Source organism: Cucurbita pepo, chromosome LG01, assembly GCF_002806865.2.
Source record: "Cucurbita pepo subsp. pepo cultivar mu-cu-16 chromosome LG01, ASM280686v2, whole genome shotgun sequence".
Taxonomy (NCBI): Eukaryota; Viridiplantae; Streptophyta; class Magnoliopsida; order Cucurbitales; family Cucurbitaceae; genus Cucurbita; species Cucurbita pepo.
Genome location: NC_036638.1, coordinates 6,519,366 through 6,538,767, shown reverse-complemented (window position 1 = coordinate 6,538,767; position 19,402 = coordinate 6,519,366). Strand labels below are relative to the sequence as shown.

The following is a 19,402-nucleotide window of genomic DNA, read 5'->3' as shown; positions in this document are numbered from 1 at the left end:
GGTTGAGGTTGTCTGTTAAGTTTTATGTGTATACATGGGCTGGAAATTTGGACCTCTAACACATGTATATATATATAATCCAACCTCCGACACATGGGTTGGGAGGGCCAATGCCTCGATTGAACTCGAATGGATGGATGTTTGTGATGTCTGAGATTATGAACAAAACGTGGGCCCGTTCTCGATTGCATGACCGAGTGAGCTACTATGGCCGACGATGCCCCGTGACTTGGGATGGCGTCAAGACATGAGGGCTATGTTAATTGGGAACCAAGATGATGTTGGATGTGATGTGGCATTGAGAGACCTTAGCCACGAGTATAAGCAAGGTTGAGTCGAATGACTTGACCTAGTGTAGAGGCAAGTAGGTTGGTTGTGTCGCAAATGATTGAACATGAACGTGCAGGCAATGTGTGTGGCTGAACAAATTTGGATTCTGCACAAGTGATGTTCGATTTGTGAAAGCAAATCTTGCCTAAGGTCTGACACAGCCATAAAGCAGGGCAAAATATGAATACGAGGTTTGGGTTCTCCTCAAGACTTGATGTGAGTGTGTCAATATCACAATGCGGCACGATTGAAAAAGTACGCCCCGTGGAAATATTATTGCATTGATAACTATCTATCAAATTAAAAAAAAGAAAAAAATAAAATATTAGTCATAATTTCTTCATCTAAACATTGAAATAATTATGAAAAATTATTATTATTATTTTGGCGCGATCGTATGATATTGTCCACTTTGAGTATAAGGCTTTGGGCTCTCCTAAAGGCCTCTTACCGACGTATGATATTGTCCACTTTGAGTATAAGGATTTGGGCTCTCCTAAAGGCCTCTTACCAATATGGAGAGTGTATTCTTTGATTATAAACATTTGGAGAGTGTATTCTTTGATTATAAATGCATATGGAGAGTGTATTCTTTGATTATAAACCCTTGACCATTCCCTAAATTAACCAATGTGGGACACTTTCATCCAACCGGGATTAGGGGAGGAAAATACTGAGGCTGCGAAGATATTTTTTGTGATGAATGGAAATGGAAGGGTAGCATTTGACGGAAGACGAGAAATTCATGTCCGCCGGACTCACCATTGCCAGTAAACCCCTTTTCTTTTTCCGCATTTTGCTTTGATAATACTAATTGCTTACTTGAATCATGCTTGAAATTTCGCGTTTAGGCTTCCTAATCGTTGGAATTTCGTGGCGATTCTTTTGTATTATAGTCAATCCCCTACGGTACGATTTGGTAATCGTCCTAAAATACCACCAATTTCCAATTACCTTTTGAAGTTCGCGCAAAACAGGAACTGGATTTTCTTTGTTTGAATATCACACGTGATTTCTTTCCTGAATTAAATCATCCACCTCTTTTCTCCTTTATCTCATGTTTAAATCCCTAATTATGATGAGAAGATCGCTTCCTTCTAGGTGCGGTATCAAGAAATCAGCAGGAAAGTACACAGAAATAACCTTTGTTGTTAGTTCCATTTATACTAAGCAACAATTTCCGTAGTGGAGGGACAAATTTTGTTGCTATCAATCTGAACAGAAACAAAAACTACGCGTCGTATGAACATTTGACCATCGAACTACAGGGGAGAAGTTTGAATGCATGGTTTTGTGTTACAGCCATGTCCTGATAGTGTGGCGGCAAGTTGTTGGGTTGATGATTCATAATGGAACTTTTCTTGTTTGACTTTGCAGTTCAAGGAAGGATGGCGTTCTTCAATTCCTACTGAACTTTTGTATTATATGCTGACTATTTGGGGTCCGTACATCACAGGTGAGGAAACTAAGCTGTTAGAATTAGTTTTGTTTCGTGGAAGCTACGGAGCTTTAGATTTTCAAAGTGAAAACCAAGCTTAGAAATGCTTATGTTCTGCTTATGCTTATGCTTATGCCTTGTGCTATTATGGGAGCTTGGAAACTCTATATTTGGCCCCTAAGACTAAGAACTAAGAACTTCCGTTAGTCTAATAGTAAATTTAGAGTGGACCTCTTGCATTTATTTCTGATAGGTTTGTTTATTAAAAGCTACTTTTGGCCTTTGGGCCATCCAAAGTGTCACAGACAAAAACAACTCTGTTGTGGTTAGATATATGATTGAGTTTTCAATTTTGTTCATCATGTTTGTACCATTTTGTCAATTTCTGGACTTCTGAATCATTAAAGACAAAATTGAAAAATGGTGTGAAGGACTTAATTATGGGTGAAGTCTTGTGGTTTTCTAAACTAAGTAGCTTTTCTTTCAATCATTTCGTAATTGTAGGCATGTGCTGGACCATGTTCATGTACTGGGAAGTAGTATATGGCTGTGGTCGTGAAATCTGTCTCTTTTGTAATGGGAACTTAACAACAAATTTACAACTACCATTGCCATATTGGTCTTATTTTTTGCCCAATTAGAAAATTCCCTGAAGGTGGATAAATTGTTTAACGCCATGGACTTTTGGTTTCTGTTTGTGTGAACTAGTAGTTTAAAAATGCAGCAGCCCTTTTTGTTTGTTCTTTGTTTGTTCTTACTGTTTTCCAGGTGTGCTGCTTAACAACCCAGAATTTACATTTCAGATCAGCGGTGTTATGCTGAAGATCTCGAGACACCTGCTCAAATAGGTAATAATAATTCTGGTCTTTCTATTTGATGTCCAAACCTTTGAGACTTCCTGCTTGGATGAGATTATTTGTTATGAGAAATGGGGTTATGTAAATGGTTGCCTCCCTTTTAAGGACATGGGAGTGTGAGATCCCACGTTGATTGGAGAGGGGAACGAAGCATTTTTTATAAGGATGTGGAAATCTCTCTCTAATCGTAAGGATGACTACAATATGTAACGGGCTAAAGTGAAAAATATGTGTCAGCGGTGGGCTTTCACTGTTACAAATGGTATGAGATCCAGACACCGGGTGGTGTGCCAGCGAGGACGCTGGCCCCAAATAGGGTGGATTGTGAGATCCCACATTGGTCGGAGAGGAGAACGAATCATTCCTTATAAGGGTGTGGAAACCTCTCCTTGTGATATGTAATGCGCCAAAACAGACAACATTTGCTATCAGTGGACTTGACTTCTTACCGAGAGAGTTCAATTACAATTTATATTCCGTCTTGCCATCATCAAGATGTCATTAAGGCCTTGTAACAGTTGAGTTCAGGCTAATGGGAAATAAAAGCTGCACTTGATGAACTCTTAATCTAGTGGTAAATGACACTAAAAGTCATTACTTGCTTAAGTCAATGCATATCTCTCACCAAGCCACCAATAAATAAGATGAGAATAATATGAAGTGGACTATTCCTAATCTTGCTGATGATCATGGAGTTGACTTTTTTAGAGCCTCACGTCTTTTTACCTCTACGCCATGGTACTCGTCAGTAGAGGTAAAAAGATTTGAAGTACGAGTATGTCTGCAAAAATATACGGTGGAAATATTAATGAATACTATATTATTTTTGCATTGCAAAAAGTTAACCAGAAGCTAACCCAATGCACTCGATAATTAAAATTTTGACATTTACAAGTATAATAAGTCTCAAATTACGAAATTAAAACTCGAGAGGTCCAAAAAGCTATCAATTTAAAGGATCTTGAGTTGAATCTTTTGCTCTTTCTATATAATTAACAAATAATTGAATCAATTAATGCGTTTGGAAAATTTTAAATCAAAGATTTTAAGATAATTAAAAGAAAAAATCGAAGATGATTTTCTGTTTTAATATGGAAAGATTTTCAAGTATAAAGTCAACACACGTGTGAGAGCCTACTTTTGGATATTAAAATTGGCAAGAAAGTCAACTAGAAATTAGTAATTTTTTTAAGTCTAATTTATAATTAATGGGTAATTGTTTTTTTTTTTTAAATATTTTAATGAGGTGACGTATATATTAACAATATTTTCTAAAATTATTATGTTATTAATATTTATTACATTAATTATTATAGAAATGGAGGCGGTGAATCTAGTCTTGAATGTAACACTTTCCAATATTTTCTTCGCGTATTTTATAATCTTCATAATATTATTAATTTTCCGCTTTCAATTTCAACGTTTTTCCACTTTACCCACCAAAAAATAATCTAAATCAATCCACAAAATTTAAAAATAATTAGTGTTCCGCCAATCCGGTCTCGACAAATGGCGCAACCCTATTGGCTATGACTAATAATGGAATTTCAAACAATTTCATTTTGAGAATGTCTCGAGTTAGGTTGTCGTGCATCCTAAAGTTGGACCATTTCCCTTTGTGTCCTATGGGATTTTTGTTTTTCCAATTTATTTTTCAATCAAAATTTCAAATTTAATTTATAATAATAATAATAATAAAATATACTAATTATTGTAAATATTTTTTAAAGATATAATTAGACATAATTGATTAGTGCAATTAAGCTGTATTAGTTTCTTCATTTATTTTAAATATTAGGTATCAATTATGTTATCTTAATTAATCTTCCCTCCATAATCAAATTAAACTAATCTCATTTAAATAAAATAACTTTAAAATCAAATATAGTTCGGTACATAAGACACTCAAAAGTCGTCCATCTCTATTAAACTTTATTATTTTAGGTAAATATAAATATTTGATTTATTAATTTTATTTATGAGCTTTTTAAAAATAAATACTACGTTATTTTGTTATTATTCGTAATTCAATTTTATGTGAATGAGATTTTTATTAGTTAATATAAAATTTTCTGCTATATTAATTTAATGGCTCTGTTTTGTTGACATAACAATGGATAAGTTCACAAAAATAAAAAATAATAATAATAATTGTATTTAAAATTTATATTTAATAGTAAATTTATCTCCTATAAGGGTATATTGGTCTTCTTGACACATATATTTCCGATGTAAATAGATTATTTTGTCGTGTTTCTTAATATTTTATTATCATAATCACTTTTATTCTAATGTAGTCTATCCATCTTTTGTTAATACCTCATAGAAAATATAATCAAACCACATCATATTTATAATCTTCTAATTGAAAATAAATTATGTAATTGAATTAATAAATAATTAATTAAAATGGGAACAAAAAAACAAAAAAAAAAAAAAAGAATTGGACAAGTGGAAAAGGGTTTGTTTTTGTTGGCGTAGGGTAGGTGTATGGAGTCTCGTGCTACCATATACAATTCACCAATTAATTTGACAATTTATACATTCAACTACCCTTATATTCATATTCCTCCTCTTTTAAATAAAATATATACCCAAAAAATTAATTGATTAATTACTTTTTTCCCAAAACACAAAAAAACATTGGAATATATATTTCACTAAATTATGTGTCACTACTTATTTGGGCTGATTTAATTATTAAAATATTTAATTTCATTTTTTAATATTGGCTAACTTTAATATTTATATATATATATATAGCTAAAGCTTTGCAAACATTTCTGTTTTTTTTTTAAAAGTATTTAATCTTTTTAAGAAAAATCATTAATTATTATGAAAGTCTTTAGAATTATTATGAAAGTCTTTAGAATTATTATTTAACAAAGAAAATCAAAATTAATTAAGTCTTTAGTTATTATCCACTTAGCCTTATAAATTGAGTCAGTCGAGTGACTAATGTTAATTAATATTTCCGTTAATTTTGAGAGAAAGAAAAAACTAGTTTATACCACGATTAATTAAAAAAAAAACTTCGAAACTGATTTTTTAGAAAAAGAAATTAAAACCATTTAACAGTTTTTTTTTTTTTCTCTCTGTTTTGTTAAATTCACTGTTTCATGTATTAATTATTAGTCGAGATTGATGATTCTCGGAAACAAAATCCTAATTAAATAATAGATCTTAAATATTAGAAATGCTAAAGTTGTGAAATTCTGTATACGTGCAATGTAATTGAAGAAGAAAGATGAAAAAATTGATTGTTCAATGGAATTATTTCTTGAAATTAATATGGACTTAAAAGTATAATGATGGAATATCAAAATTTACCGAACACCACAATGAATTAAAATTGATTTCTAAGAGATCGTGAAATGATCGCATACCAAATTAATTGAATTATACGCTTTAATCGCCTCTGGATTTGAAATGCTTGAGCTTAGATCAATGGAGAGATATACGCCAAACTGATGTAAAGCAGATTTTCACATGAGTTATCGATGATATTTGAGAAATCGAACGCAACAGAGATTGAATTGAAGCATATGAAGATCTGGATTTATGTATGTACTATATGTTGTGAACGAACAAAGATATGAAGATTACAGTATCAAAAAGGAAAAAGAAAACGCAAAAACTAGTATAACTCATCGTGTTCGATCTGATTGAATATGAACTCCAATTCAGAAGAAACAATCAACCATGGAAATACTCTTTCCAAGCTGAAGAAACTGTTTATCGTTCTCGGACGGAGTCAAATTCAGATCCAAGCACAGAATCCTTCCACCGCCGTTCGTCTTCTTCACCACAGGCGGTTGAGAACGCGGCGGATGAGATAAACTACTCGGATGATTTGTAAGTCGAGCGTGATCGGTCAACAGCGTCGTAGCTCTATGTCTCCTCATATGTCCACCAAGCGCTTGACCAATCGCGAATTCCAATCCACAGATACTGCACTCATGCGTCTTCGGCTTGGTTGGAGATCCTTGCGATGAAGATCCATCGGAGTTTCCGCCGTCTGGTCCTACAATTCGAGGCTTCTTGTGACTGGCGCGGTGGCCGCCTAGGGCCTGAAACGACGGAAACTGCCGATTGCACGTCTTGCACTCGAAAACACGATTCGGTGAAGACGACAAAGACGATTCGAAATCTGTAGTAGTGGACGCGCTGCTACGAGAAAGTAGCATCAAGCAGTTCGCCATGGTTGTTACGCTCTCAAGATCTCTCTCTCTCTTCATGATGATGGAAGGAAATGTATTCTCTCTCTCTCTCTCTCTCTCTGTCTTCGTGAAGAAGGTGGAAACGGAAATGGCGTTTTCGTTTCGATTGAGTGAAGGAATAGAGTTTTGAACCGGATTGGTTGCGTTGATATTTATATACGTGAGGAGAGAGAGAGGGGGGAATAAGTTGACATTTTAGAATGACAGTTGTGCCCTCGGTTTCTTGTACCAGAAGTAAGACGGAATACTGGAAAAGTTGGGAATTAAAAAAGCTTGGCAAATGATAAACTGAGTGAGGGCAGTTTTGTCATTTGAGTGAAAAGAGATAAAATGTACGCGTTAGCATGAGAACATAACCGCGTGGCTGAGTTCACACGCTCTTTTGTACTGAGTGAGTAGCCGAGTTCCTTTTTTTTTTTTTTTTTTTTTTTTTTTTTTTTTTTTTAACCAAATCAAATGGACCACCCNTAATAATAATAAATCTAACCTACCCAAAAAGGTCAGTAAACCATAATAGTTTAACCCCACTACTAGCATATAATTTATCATCATTAACCTCCCAATTTTAAAATGTATTTGCTAAAATAAGTTTTTCTTCCTTTCCATTTTCAAGGGTCGTGAGATCTCACAATCCACCCTTTTGGAAAATCAACATTCTTACTGGCACAATAGATATTGTTTGTTTTAGTCTGTTACGTATTGTCATTAACCTCACGGTTTTAAAATGCGTTTATTGGAGAGAGGCTTCCATACTCTTATAATAAATATTTCGTTTTCCTCTCCCACCAATGTGGGATCTTGCAGCAGTGGTCGCTTGACTAGTGAAGTTCAATTAATTTAATATTTTTAGGGAAAATTTTTTGCTTATATTTTTTTATTATTTATTTCTTGTATTTTTATTGGGAGAAAACAAAATTAATGATTAGAAGCGTCTAAAAATTCATTTTATTTTGCAAACTTAGTCGTTCATCTATAAAGAGGCTCTATAAAAGGGTTTATGGATAGGGTGTGTGACCAATCAAATTTAACCAATCAACATTTTTCTTTTTTTTTTGGAACCACTCAACATTTAATTAAATTAAATTTAAAAAAAAATAAAAACGTTACTATTAAGCATTCATTTAATAACGATGTGATTTTTATTTTTTATACATTATTTAAAAACATTAATAATTGACGTTTAATAACACTCTAAAATTTTCATTACGTATATTCTTCAAAATGGTAAAAATAACCGTTTTTTTTTAATCCAATTTTTGTTTTTAAATTTGGCAATGAACATATATTGATTAAATTTCTACACGTAACTCTTTTTGTTTATTAAATTCAAACAACACATAACTTACATTAATCTTTGAACGTCATGAAATTCTTCATTTATCCTCTTTAATTATTAAAGAGGGAGTTTTATTATTAATTTAACATTTTCTTTAAAAAAAAAAAATGGAAAGAACTCATTTGGTCATCATTAAAACAAAGAGAATTTACAATGAACAAAAGAGGTGAACACGGCAAGTAAAACGCGGAGTTTAATGAAGGGTTGACCGTTGTACAACTTGTACTTAGCCACTAATGGCGCGCCAGCCGCCAACCAAAAAAATTAAATAAAATATTTCAAAAATTACATAAGTGGGGACCATCCGTATTTTTCTTTTAAAAGTTAATGCTTACGTGTACGGTTTCCCGATGACTGGTCTATCCAAGTCAACATAGTGACGTGGGGCGTGTGCTGAACACCACGTGGCAAATGCCAATTGGCAAGGCATAATTTCTAGGAAACTTCCTCTTCTTTCAATCTCAAATATTTAATTTTTAATTTTTTTTAATTATTAATGTCAATTTTGGAAATTGACAAAAGAGAGCTTATATAGAAAGATGTGCGTATTAGCGATTTTTTTTTTTTAAAGTCTAATATTTTTATAAAAAAGATAAATAAATAAAATATTCCTATAAGAAATTTGTGAGATAAATGCAAATACTTTTATGTGGCATTTATAGGTTGTTGGTTGAATGTGTCCAATCAGAGGAAGATGACAACATACTCGGGTCAAATTATGAAGAGTCCTTGAAAGCGGATCTTGTAATTGGTGGTTGAACCGTTAGGTTACTCGAAGGGGTCCTACTCCGTGCGAAGGAGGCTGCCTCGAGCTTAGTTTTTGAATTTTATATTTGTGTTAAATAATTTCTTCAATATTAAAAAATATATATATCATATGTATTTTCTATTTATATATAAAAATGTCTTCGATCCTATTTCTAATAGCTTAAACGGTTGCATTCAATCCTCTCGATTAGATATCGTACATTTTATGGTTATCTTTTCTTTGTATTGCATTATTAAAAAAAAAAAAAAACAATAAGAGTTGAGTTATGTTGTACATTAATTACTTTTATGGTGCGAAGATGTTATTGTCGATCACAACATAGATTCATATGTCCATTCTCTGTTGCTTCATTATTACATACCACTAAACGTCTTCAAAAACGTCAATTTCGACTATAATTATATTTAATATATGGTTTATAATAGACTACTTTTGTATTAAACACACAACCATAAAAACAAAATTTATTATATGTTCCATTCAAAATTTATAATTTTTTTTTTACAGTATAATAAAATTTTGTTTATTGTCGATTTGGACATGGATTTGACACATAATAACCCTAACATTCTCTAAGTATATGATTAGGTCTGACATTTGTTTTGTCATATGATCATATTATCTACCTGTCTTGAAAATTTTATATTTAAAAATTTTATATTTAAAGGGGCGTTTTGATTAGATAATGAGAGAGAATAAATTGCTTGTGAAAATTTCCCTCGATTTAAAGGCGTGGAGTTATAAAGATATGGGCTTGCTTATTATAAGCCCAATTCAGATCTCTTATTGGGCTGCATTTCTCGGCCCATATTTTCATTGTTTTATTTTTTTAATCGAAGGATTACTGTTACGGAAGAAAATAAAAGGTATTAATGACATCATAAATTAATAAAATGTATTTTGTGATTTAGTATTTCATATTTAATATAATAAAAAAAATTCATTTTCATTTTTCAAATAAATTTAATGATGTTTTATAAATAAAAATATAACTTAATATAATTTTTATTAAAAAAACGTAAACCATACTAATAAATGGAATAGTGTTCCATAAATATTTCGAATAATTCAAATTTCAATATTATATTTTAAAATTTTTAATATTAAAGTGATAATTTTTCTTTCATACGTGGCAACATTTTTACGTGTTTGAATCAACAATCCCTTAGCTTCTAATTTATGGATATATGTTGTTAATTCAAGCACATTTTAATATATAAAACGTTCATTGTCAATTTAAACATAGTTCAATTGATTGTATAAACTTTTAGTTAAAAAGTCAAAAATTGGGAACATAAATCAACGGTCAAGTTTGACTTTTACGATCTAAATTGATTTTTAAATTTTTTTTCTCAATCATTAAATGGAATCTAAATAGCTTTCGATACAAGGCATTTAAAATTGTTGCCGAAAAGGAACAAATAACCTTCCAATGATTGAGTTGTTTAGCTTTAGTAATAAGTGATGTCTTTGTAAGAATGTTGGATTATGATTCATTTAATTATAAGAGCCGACTTCCTAAAAACTCGATAAATTTATAAAAAAATTATTTTTTTAAAATTTAATAGCACGGTGTTCGAACTTGAAATATATTTGATAAAAATATGTCTTGATTAATCTAATTAAATTAACAGAATGAATTGAACTATGTTTCCGTTGACTTTTTTGTGCATAAATTTCCATATATGAGGCAACCAAGGCATGCAAGGCACGTGCCATCTCCTACTTTATGAATCTCGGAATGCGTCAAGTAATAACATAAGGAAAAGAAATCCAAAACCCTATAGAAAACATTTTCTTCCTTTTTTAACAAAAATAAATTAAAGAGACAATTTTGTTCCCATGATTCTCTCTAAAACTCAAATTGGTGAACTTTCACACGTGGCGTTCATTTACTGGTTGTATTTCCTCTTAAGTCCTATATCTACGTTCCACGTTTGTGAGAAACACCTTATTACTGTGTTCCGAATACACCAGATTGGTCGTCCTTAAAGTACAGTGGGGAGCCTATTAAAACGCACCACGTGTAGATTGATTTTGAAGCCAGATCGTGGGGCTGCGATATGATACATTACCATGTACAGAGCCTTCAAATATGGTATACAGTATCAGGCTCGATTTCCCGTACGAATTTTACCAGAACGTACGTAAGCCTTATGAAATGGAGAGCCATTCGGTTCTGCTGTACACGTGTACGGTAGATTACAAGGTTGTAAAGTGATATAGTAGAACCGCGTCGTATAGGATCATTCGCTATAGTAAAAATACCAAAGCTCAGATTCTGTCGCTATCCAGTAGTCCCTCGGAAGTCCCTTTCTATTTCTTCTCACCCAGAGGAACATCGCGTGTTCCAACCTCCCCGGCAATTTCTCCGGCGAAGGTCAGCTCACTGAGAATCTATGATAGTTGTGAAATTTCGGAGGTTTCAGTCTCTCATTGTTGGTTTCTTTGATTTTGATCGGTATTGGATTGCTTGTGCATTTCTGAATCTTCTTTTGTGTGTTTCGGAATTTATTTTGATCGTGATTAGCCCTGATCGGCGTTCGATTTTTGGTTGCTCTATGAGTTTTGATTTTTGGTTGTTTGTGTGCAGATTGATTTTCGAAATCTTTGAGGTTTGCGCTTTCCGTGGTTCTTTGTTGTGTTTTTCATCGGTAACTTGAGTTGTGTCGTCGTCTAAATCTGACACTGGGCGTGGAGTTGGGTTCGAGTGTGTGTGGCGTGGAAGGAGTTGGCGTTATCGCGCGGAGGTTGAGTTTCAGAGCTTGGAGAAGCGAATTTGAAGTTTTGGGGTTTTTGCTTGGAAAAAAATGGTACGTTTGAATCGGGAATTTTGCATACTCTTCCACCTCTGAATGTTGCTTTGTGTAAACTTATTATTGTAAAAGGCTAATTTTCCCTTTCTACTTGACAATCGGTGCTTGCTAATACTGATTTCTTGCTACCATTTCTTTTTTCTCAAAATGCGGGCATCAAAATTTGTTAATCTGTGCTTGCATACTCAGATCATCATATTTGCCTCTAGTTAAAGTATTTCCTTATGGTGTTTTTTTTATCCCAAACGTTGGTTAATTTACCCTGTGTCAATCATTGCGAGTACGAGGATGGAAGCCTAGGATTATGCGTTGGATGCTTTCAATTCTCATAACTTTAAGCTTTTGTTTCGACTAGTAGTGGAATTGAAGAACACCTGATTGGAAAATATGTTCTACCCTTCAGATTAATTCCCCTTGTTTCAAAGAATTCTGATTCATTCAATATTTAGCCGGTGTAAGAAGTTGTTTGATTGATTTTAGGCATTGGTTGATTGAAATCAAGGGCTCTCAAACAACTTTCCTGCAAGGCCAATCCTCGACAAACTTCAAAGCCCTTACTAAAAAACTTACCAGGAAGTTTTAATGGTTCCATTAGTTTGAAAGATGTATGAATGTCGGTTTCGTTTATTGATTTTGGATGAATCGATGGCTACAATATTTTATTCAAAAGTGATGATGACAACTTTCAATATGTTATATTGTTTGAAGTGTATTTAGATGGAGATGTTAGTTAACAGAATCTTGACGGGGACGTCGACTTGTTTAGTAGTTGTATGGATATGCAAGAGAGATTAAACAGTTATGCAAGGAAGCTTAAACTTTCATAATGCTCGATCTAATACTATTTCGCCAAGATATCAAGTAAGAGGTTTATTTGTGAATGCGATAGCTGGACAAGATTTTAAACTCGAGGAAAATGACATTTAGTGAGGGAAGTAAATGATTGTACACTTTATTGATCACAATTTTTTTAGCATGACATTGGATTTTGTAATCAGACCTGATAAGCTTGTAGCTTACCTTTAAATTTGTTTCTGATTATTACATTATTTTCTGCTTGTGTAAGATACAACTTTAAGCCAGAGTTTTTATTAGTTCTGATCAAATGTACTTTATGTTTTTCATTTAGTTTTCAGTTCTCATGATTTGGAATCTTTCTGAAAATGGGTTCATGAAAAGAAGCTCATGAGTGTTTATGTTCACATACCTCATTGTTCTGGAATATCATCTGGCTGATATAATAGAGTTATTTTTAAATGCATGAATCATTTATGTGGTTCTGTAAGGCCTTTCTTTAAGCATTTTTCTTGTATCTTCTTCTTTCTGTAATGCGAAGAGATTAAAGCCTAACTTAATTTATAAATATGGTTGTATGTTGCAGAGCCAGAACGTCAGGTGCCCGAAAAAGGAAAAAAGAAATAACAACTGCGTTTCTAGTGTTTAGTCTTTTCCCTTATTGTTTTGAAGGCAAACTGTGAACTTACATATTATCTTTTGCACTTGTTTTTTTTAACTTCTCATTTGGGCTGTTTTGGGTTAAGTATTTGGGAAAGCCTCTCAAGTATTTGTTTTCTGGCAGTCTTTCCAGCATAAAAGCTTTTGGATACCAAGGGATGCTGGATGTTTAACTGATGGAGAGATGAACTATGATAGCTCCTCCAGAATCGAAGCCAAACGTGGCCATCAATGGTTCATGGATGGCAGTGCACCAGAGCTATTCAGTAGCAAGAAGCAAGCAATAGAAACCGTAAATACTAGACCTGTTCCAGGAGTTCCACACATGAATGTTTCTCCCTGGGAAAACACTTCAAGTTTTCAGTCAGTTCCTGGGCACTTCACTGATCGTCTTTTCGGCTCTGAGCCAGTACGAACTGTCAACTTGGTCGATAGAGGCATCACTGTTGGAAATGCAAATATGGACATGGGAAGAAAGGAGTATGAGAATCATTTTGCAAACAACCCATCCGTTGGCTTGTCCATGTCCCAATCCATTGAGGATTCCTCATCGTGCCTCAATTTTGGTGGAATTAGAAAAGTTAAAGTCAATCAAGTCAGGGATCCTGACATTGGCATGCCTGCCTCTTTGGGACATGCCTATAGTAGGGGTGATAATGGTACAATTTCAATGGGTACAACATTTAACAAAAACCACGAGCACGCCATTTCATTGGGCCATACATATAATAGTCGAGATGAGAATGCCATCTCGGTTGGCCCTGCATATCACAAGACAGACGACAGTTTCATTTCCATGGGTCATGCTTTCAGCAAAGGTGATGAGAATTTTATTACAATTGGTCCTAACTATAGCAAGGGAGATAATAGCATCCTATCGATGAGCCAGCCTTTTGACAAAGGGGATGACTCTTTTATTTCAATGGGTCAATCTTATGAGAAGGCAGAAGGTAATATCATTTCTTTTGGTGCCTCCTACAATAAAGGGCATGAAAATTTTATCTCAATGGGGCCAACCTATAGTAAGGCAGGTGATACTTTCATTTCAATGGCGCCCTCCTATAATAAGGGAAATGATGATAACTTGTCCATGGGTCCAACCTTTGACAAGGTAAACTCGGACGTTGTACATGTCGGTCCTAAATTTGACAAAGCCGATTCTGGTTCGGTGTCAATGACTCACAACTATCATAAAGGTGAGACTAATACCATATCTTTTGGAGGCTTTGATGATGAGAATGGGACAGGTAATCCTTCTGGTGGGATCATTAGCAGTTATGACTTGTTAATGGCGAATCAGGCTTCTGCCCAAGCATCAGAAGTATCAACCATGAGAGATTCAGTTCATCCCAATGTGGAAGTGAACATTAACAATGTCATAAAAGTTGATGCTAAAATCGACACAAGTTCCAAGATTAGAGAGCCGAGGACGACTAAGAAGGTGTCACCCAATAGCTTCCCTTCAAATGTTAAAAGCTTGCTCTCAACTGGTATGCTTGATGGGGTTCCTGTGAAATATGTTTCTTGGTCACGGGAGGTATAATTATTCTTTTCTTATACATAATTTTCATTTTAATTTGAAAATCTGGAGAATGCTATGAAACTAATTAGTCTTTTCTGCCACCTGTTTCAAATATTTATACTGGGAAGAAAAATCTGAAAGGAACAATAAAAGGAACTGGATACTTGTGCAGCTGTGACAACTGCAATCATTCAAAGGTAATTTGTGAAGTTCAAGATTCTATTTTTTTTTTTTGTAAAAGTCAACGAAGGAACATACAGCTCTAATTATATTATTAAGGTTGCTAAGTGAGTTTGAGTTGCATTGCACAGGCTCTCAATGCTTATGAGTTTGAGAGGCACGCTGGCTGCAAAACCAAACATCCAAATAACCACATTTACTTTGAGAATGGTAAAACTATCTATGCTGTTGTTCAAGAGCTAAAGAACACCCCTCAGGAGATGTTATTTGATGCAATTCACAATGTGACTGGCTCTCCCATTAATCAGAAGAACTTTCGTGTTTGGAAAGGTGATTCGTATCATTCCATAAAATATTTACGCGAGTACATCAGTAAAAATATGAAGGATTTATGTTGAATTTTCTCACTTTTTCTTTCATTCATACTACACAGCATCTTATCAAGCAGCCACTCTTGAACTCCAGCGTATTTATGGAAAAGATGAAATAACTATGCCTTCTTGAGATGGGGATTTACCTTTTTAAATTTTGAGGTAGGTTGTGCTTAGCATTGTTCAGATTTGACCTAGGATAAATGATATCTAGTGCGAAACATCTCGTGGACTTGTCGCTCCAAGGTTTGATGTGTATGCTGGTGGTGTTCCATCTATTCATGATATGTATTCTCATACTTGTTTTATTTTGTTTGTTTATTAATTTATTTTGCTGATACGTGTATTATACGACTTGTAGACCTCAAAGCTATACCCACCGGGTATCTAATCACATGATGGATTTGTAAACAAGCCAGTAGTTGCAAGCAAAGATGATATGGATGAGTGGCGATTGGTGAAGGCACGATTCGGTCGAGTCAGCTACCTGCCGACTTATGAAGACATCATTTTGATCACAAGTGTGCAATGCAATGCTGAGAATGCCTTCTGCTTTTGCTTTCATGTCGCATTTTGTTCCTTATATTATCCCTTCTTGGCAGATTTGTGTATTGAAGCATTTTAGCACAATAGAATAGTATGCAACAACCATCTGGCCCTTTGAAGCTCAAAAACCAGTGTCAGAGCTTTGGTTCCGACAAAAACAGAAACTATTATTATATAGTTACAAATACATTTTGGGAAATGAAAATGCAGGGTACTTTAAACACATTCAATTGCTTCATATATTAACAGATACCAGGACTAGAAGTTGTCATCATTTTGTGTCCTCTTTGCCAACATCAAGCGCTGTGAACTCTTGACTCGATTGAACGGACTTCGAGCCCTCCTCACCCGTTGTTGCAGTCATTTGTTGCTTACCAGATGATATCTTATCAGATTCTGGTTTAACTAAAAGCTGATCCTTGCTTTTGCCCCACAAAACCAGGTACAACCCTGTGATTATCACCACTGCTCCAACAATCCTGCAAAAGAGTTGAAATGAATTCTCTTATATTGCATTGTTCTTTCAGTTTTGTTCAATGGAATTTTGGAATAATGAATTTTCTTCTTACCTTCCCAGGAACATGATCTCAGACAAGATGAAGGAGCTCAAGATTGCAACAAGAATCAAGCTCAGAGGATTGAATGCAGTGACAAAAACAGGCCCTTTTATTTTCATCACTACTCCTTGAATATAATAAGTTACCCCTGAACACATTACTCCCTGCATCAAAACATAACTTTTCATTCTCATTCCCATGGAATCAACAACAAACATAGATACTTACAGCATAAACCACTGCCAGAAGCTGTCTATCAAAGTGCACAGCCCAAGCAGAAGGGTTCCCCCTCTCCATGACCAAAGCCACCCCACAGCCACCAATGGTACCCACCAAGCAAATCAACGCTGTAAGAGACAGCTCGGCCGGGTACGATTTCAATGTAATCATCTAACACCATTCAACATCTGAGTTAGTAATTTCCATTACAAAATAAGAGTTTCTTTTTGAAGAACTCTAATTATTTACCTGAAGAATGATGAAAGCTGACCAGGAAATGTCGCCAATGGCAATCATAAGGGAGCCCTTGATTGGGCTTTGGTGATTTGCAGAACCAGCTGAAGAAGAAGATGAAGAAGCAGAGGGGTGGTAGGGCTTTGTCCATGGCAGATTCAACATGGGTCCTGTTATGAAGGTCATAATCATGGCTCCTCCTACTGTCACCATGGTTCCTATGATTTTTGCTTGGCTTCCCCTTTTCAAAATATTCACTTTCTCAAGCCTGCCATTATAAACATTCATATCTCATTCATTCAATCAATCTTATGCATCATTTGTTCTTGATTCATGTTCATTAAACTCTTGCTCTGGAGTGCATCAATAACAGACCACAAAATTTTTGTGGGTCGAATGTTTGAACCCCACCCTCATGATTCCAGTGCTATAATTTCAAAAAGGTAAAAGTTTGATGCTTTTCTTTCATGGAGTTAAGAGGTCTCTTGATGATGGGATCTTTAAAAAGCAACTACTAGGCTTGTTTGGTTCAATTCTCACAAATGATTTCTCTTCTTTTTTAAAAAGTTATTTTGGACATGTCTGGGATTCGAACCCACTGAAAAAGATTTCCATTTTAAAGTCATATATTTGTGAAATGGTCCCTATCTTCTTTAGAACAAAGATTGAATTATGTAATTCAATCATATAATTTACATAAAATAGTTCCTATCCTATTAAAACTATGTATATTCATCATGTATTTATTAAAATTTATATAAAAATGTTAACCATATAACCTGACCAATAAGAAATTCTCAAGTCTACCGTGCTTCAAGGTTTTAAAACACGTGTACTGGTGAGAGGAGAGGTTTCCACATCCTTATAATGAATGTTTCGTGCTTCAAGGTTTTAAAACACGTTTACTGGGGAGAGGTTTTCACATCCTTATAAGGAATGTTTCGTTCCCTTTTCCAACCAATGTGGAATCTCACAATCTACCCTATCGGGGGCCAGCATCCTTGCTAGCACACAGCTCGATTTCTGACTTTGATACCATTTGTAACAGTCAAAGTCTACCGCTAGCGAATATTGTAATCTTTCGTTAGATGCACGAAACTGTTCTCATTATTGTTAAGTTGAGCATTGCTCAACTCATTAAGATATGTTACTCTCATTTCAGAGGATCGGAATTTGTTACATATTAAGCTCGAAAACGAAACGGGAAAAGATTTAAAGCCGTTTGAAAGTACCTGCAAGCCCAAGCCATGAGGAAAGCAAAAGCTGGTAGAACATTGCACATGGCGACTGCAAAGGTTGCTGTTGTGAACTTCATACCAGTAAAATACAAGTTCAGATCAATCACCGGCCTATCATTCATAAACCCCTTATTCAGCTCGAGAGAATGAATAAAAGATTAAATTTATCGATCGATTTTTCTTTTTTCATTAAATTCTTTATAATTTTATTTTCAGATCGATTAATAACTTAAGCTTTTAAGATTAGTAGTAATTTAATATTAAGGGCGATGAACGATGCGCGTTCTTACTCTAATAAACCGAGCATCACAATCTTGAAGAACAACGGAAGGGTCATCTTAGTCCTCACTTTCCTGCATGAAAAGAATAAAAACTTGAAAGTGGTTGACTTTTTATAACCATAACATTAAAACACAAAACCAACCAATAAGGTTAAGAGGAAGTTAAGGTATCAGTCAGAAACATTATGGTTTGAGACAGAACAAAAGGACCTGTCAAAGACAATGGCAAAAGGAGCAAAGACGATAGTAGCAACAGCCATTCGATAGAACACAAACACATATTGGCTCATCCCTTTGTTGAGAGCTGACTTCGCAATGATCGCCATTCCAGCCGACCCGAACTGCACAAAAACGACCCCTAAATATGGCTTTGCAGACACCAAAAGCCTCAAAAAACCCTCCATTTCTTTCTTTCCCCTCTCTCTCGTGTGTGTTGTTTGGGTAATTGATAACGTGGTTTTATAACCAAAGCTTGGGGACCAATTTGGCTTACTCAAACTTGATGGTTACAAGAGAAGATGGTTTCCACGTATGTAAAGTGAAGTGCCACCAAATTGGATTTGTTTCATCTATACATTGTGAGTGGGATGAAGTTGAAGCGCAACAACAAGAGGGTTGCGTTTATATTATTCTTAAAAACTTACTTAACATAGTCTTAATCATCTACAAATATCTCAAACTAGTGTACAAGTTGTGTTATCTTTGTAGCTCCAATACTTCCAGCTTCTAAATTTTGGAAATCGTAATGGAATCTCGTGAATGCTGAGATGACCTAGCAATAAGCTATATGACTGTGCGGTGACACAATTGCACTCTTGCTACAACAGGGCAACGATTGTGCGACACTTGTTCTAACCTAGTGAATAAGTTAGTCGTGAGAAATTCGGACTTTGGGGACAACGTTAGTGTATGCTTGAGTCTCAAGTCACGTTTGAGAAAAATGTTTTTGAAAAACGTTAGTGAGAAAATACATCATATCTGGGTAAGAAGCGATTAGATAACAACGATAGGTTTTGACAATATATAACCTGGG

At 34.5% G+C, this 19,402-nt stretch overlaps 3 protein-coding genes and 1 long non-coding RNA gene across 5 annotated transcripts; 2 read left to right on the top strand and 2 right to left on the bottom strand.

The window, feature by feature from the left end:
• The first annotated feature begins 1,002 nt into the window (after window positions 1-1,002).
• LOC111804810 lies at window positions 1,003-2,582 on the top strand. The gene is made up of 3 exons (XR_002816579.1): window positions 1,003-1,100; window positions 1,708-1,786; window positions 2,572-2,582. It is a non-coding gene; the product is annotated as an uncharacterized LOC111804810 (long non-coding RNA).
• Window positions 2,583-6,156: 3,574 nt separating this feature from the next.
• On the bottom strand, window positions 6,157-6,950 carry LOC111804792 (zinc finger protein ZAT12-like). The gene has a single exon (XM_023689585.1). It carries the CDS (start codon window positions 6,861-6,863, stop codon window positions 6,309-6,311), a length of 555 nt encoding a protein of 184 aa, XP_023545353.1. The 5' UTR covers window positions 6,864-6,950; the 3' UTR covers window positions 6,157-6,308.
• Window positions 6,951-11,221: 4,271 nt separating this feature from the next.
• LOC111804766 lies at window positions 11,222-16,063 on the top strand. Of its 2 annotated transcripts, none has more exons than XM_023689567.1 (7): window positions 11,222-11,330; window positions 11,544-11,763; window positions 13,346-14,758; window positions 14,872-14,940; window positions 15,055-15,253; window positions 15,357-15,456; window positions 15,656-16,063. In XM_023689567.1, exons 2-6 carry the CDS (start codon window positions 11,761-11,763, stop codon window positions 15,425-15,427), a joined length of 1,755 nt encoding a protein of 584 aa, XP_023545335.1. In that variant the 5' UTR covers window positions 11,222-11,330; window positions 11,544-11,760; the 3' UTR covers window positions 15,428-15,456; window positions 15,656-16,063. The 2 variants fall into 2 exon arrangements, with proteins under 2 accessions (XP_023545335.1, XP_023545327.1); XM_023689559.1 differs by having other exon boundaries at window positions 11,229-11,411.
• On the bottom strand, window positions 15,990-18,901 carry LOC111804781 (WAT1-related protein At2g39510-like). The gene is made up of 7 exons (XM_023689578.1): window positions 18,580-18,901; window positions 18,379-18,441; window positions 18,083-18,199; window positions 16,866-17,118; window positions 16,626-16,787; window positions 16,410-16,561; window positions 15,990-16,319 (listed from the first exon to the last, which is right to left on the bottom strand). Exons 1-7 carry the CDS (start codon window positions 18,771-18,773, stop codon window positions 16,112-16,114), a joined length of 1,149 nt encoding a protein of 382 aa, XP_023545346.1. The 5' UTR covers window positions 18,774-18,901; the 3' UTR covers window positions 15,990-16,111.
• Between the last annotated feature and the right edge of the window lie 501 nt (window positions 18,902-19,402).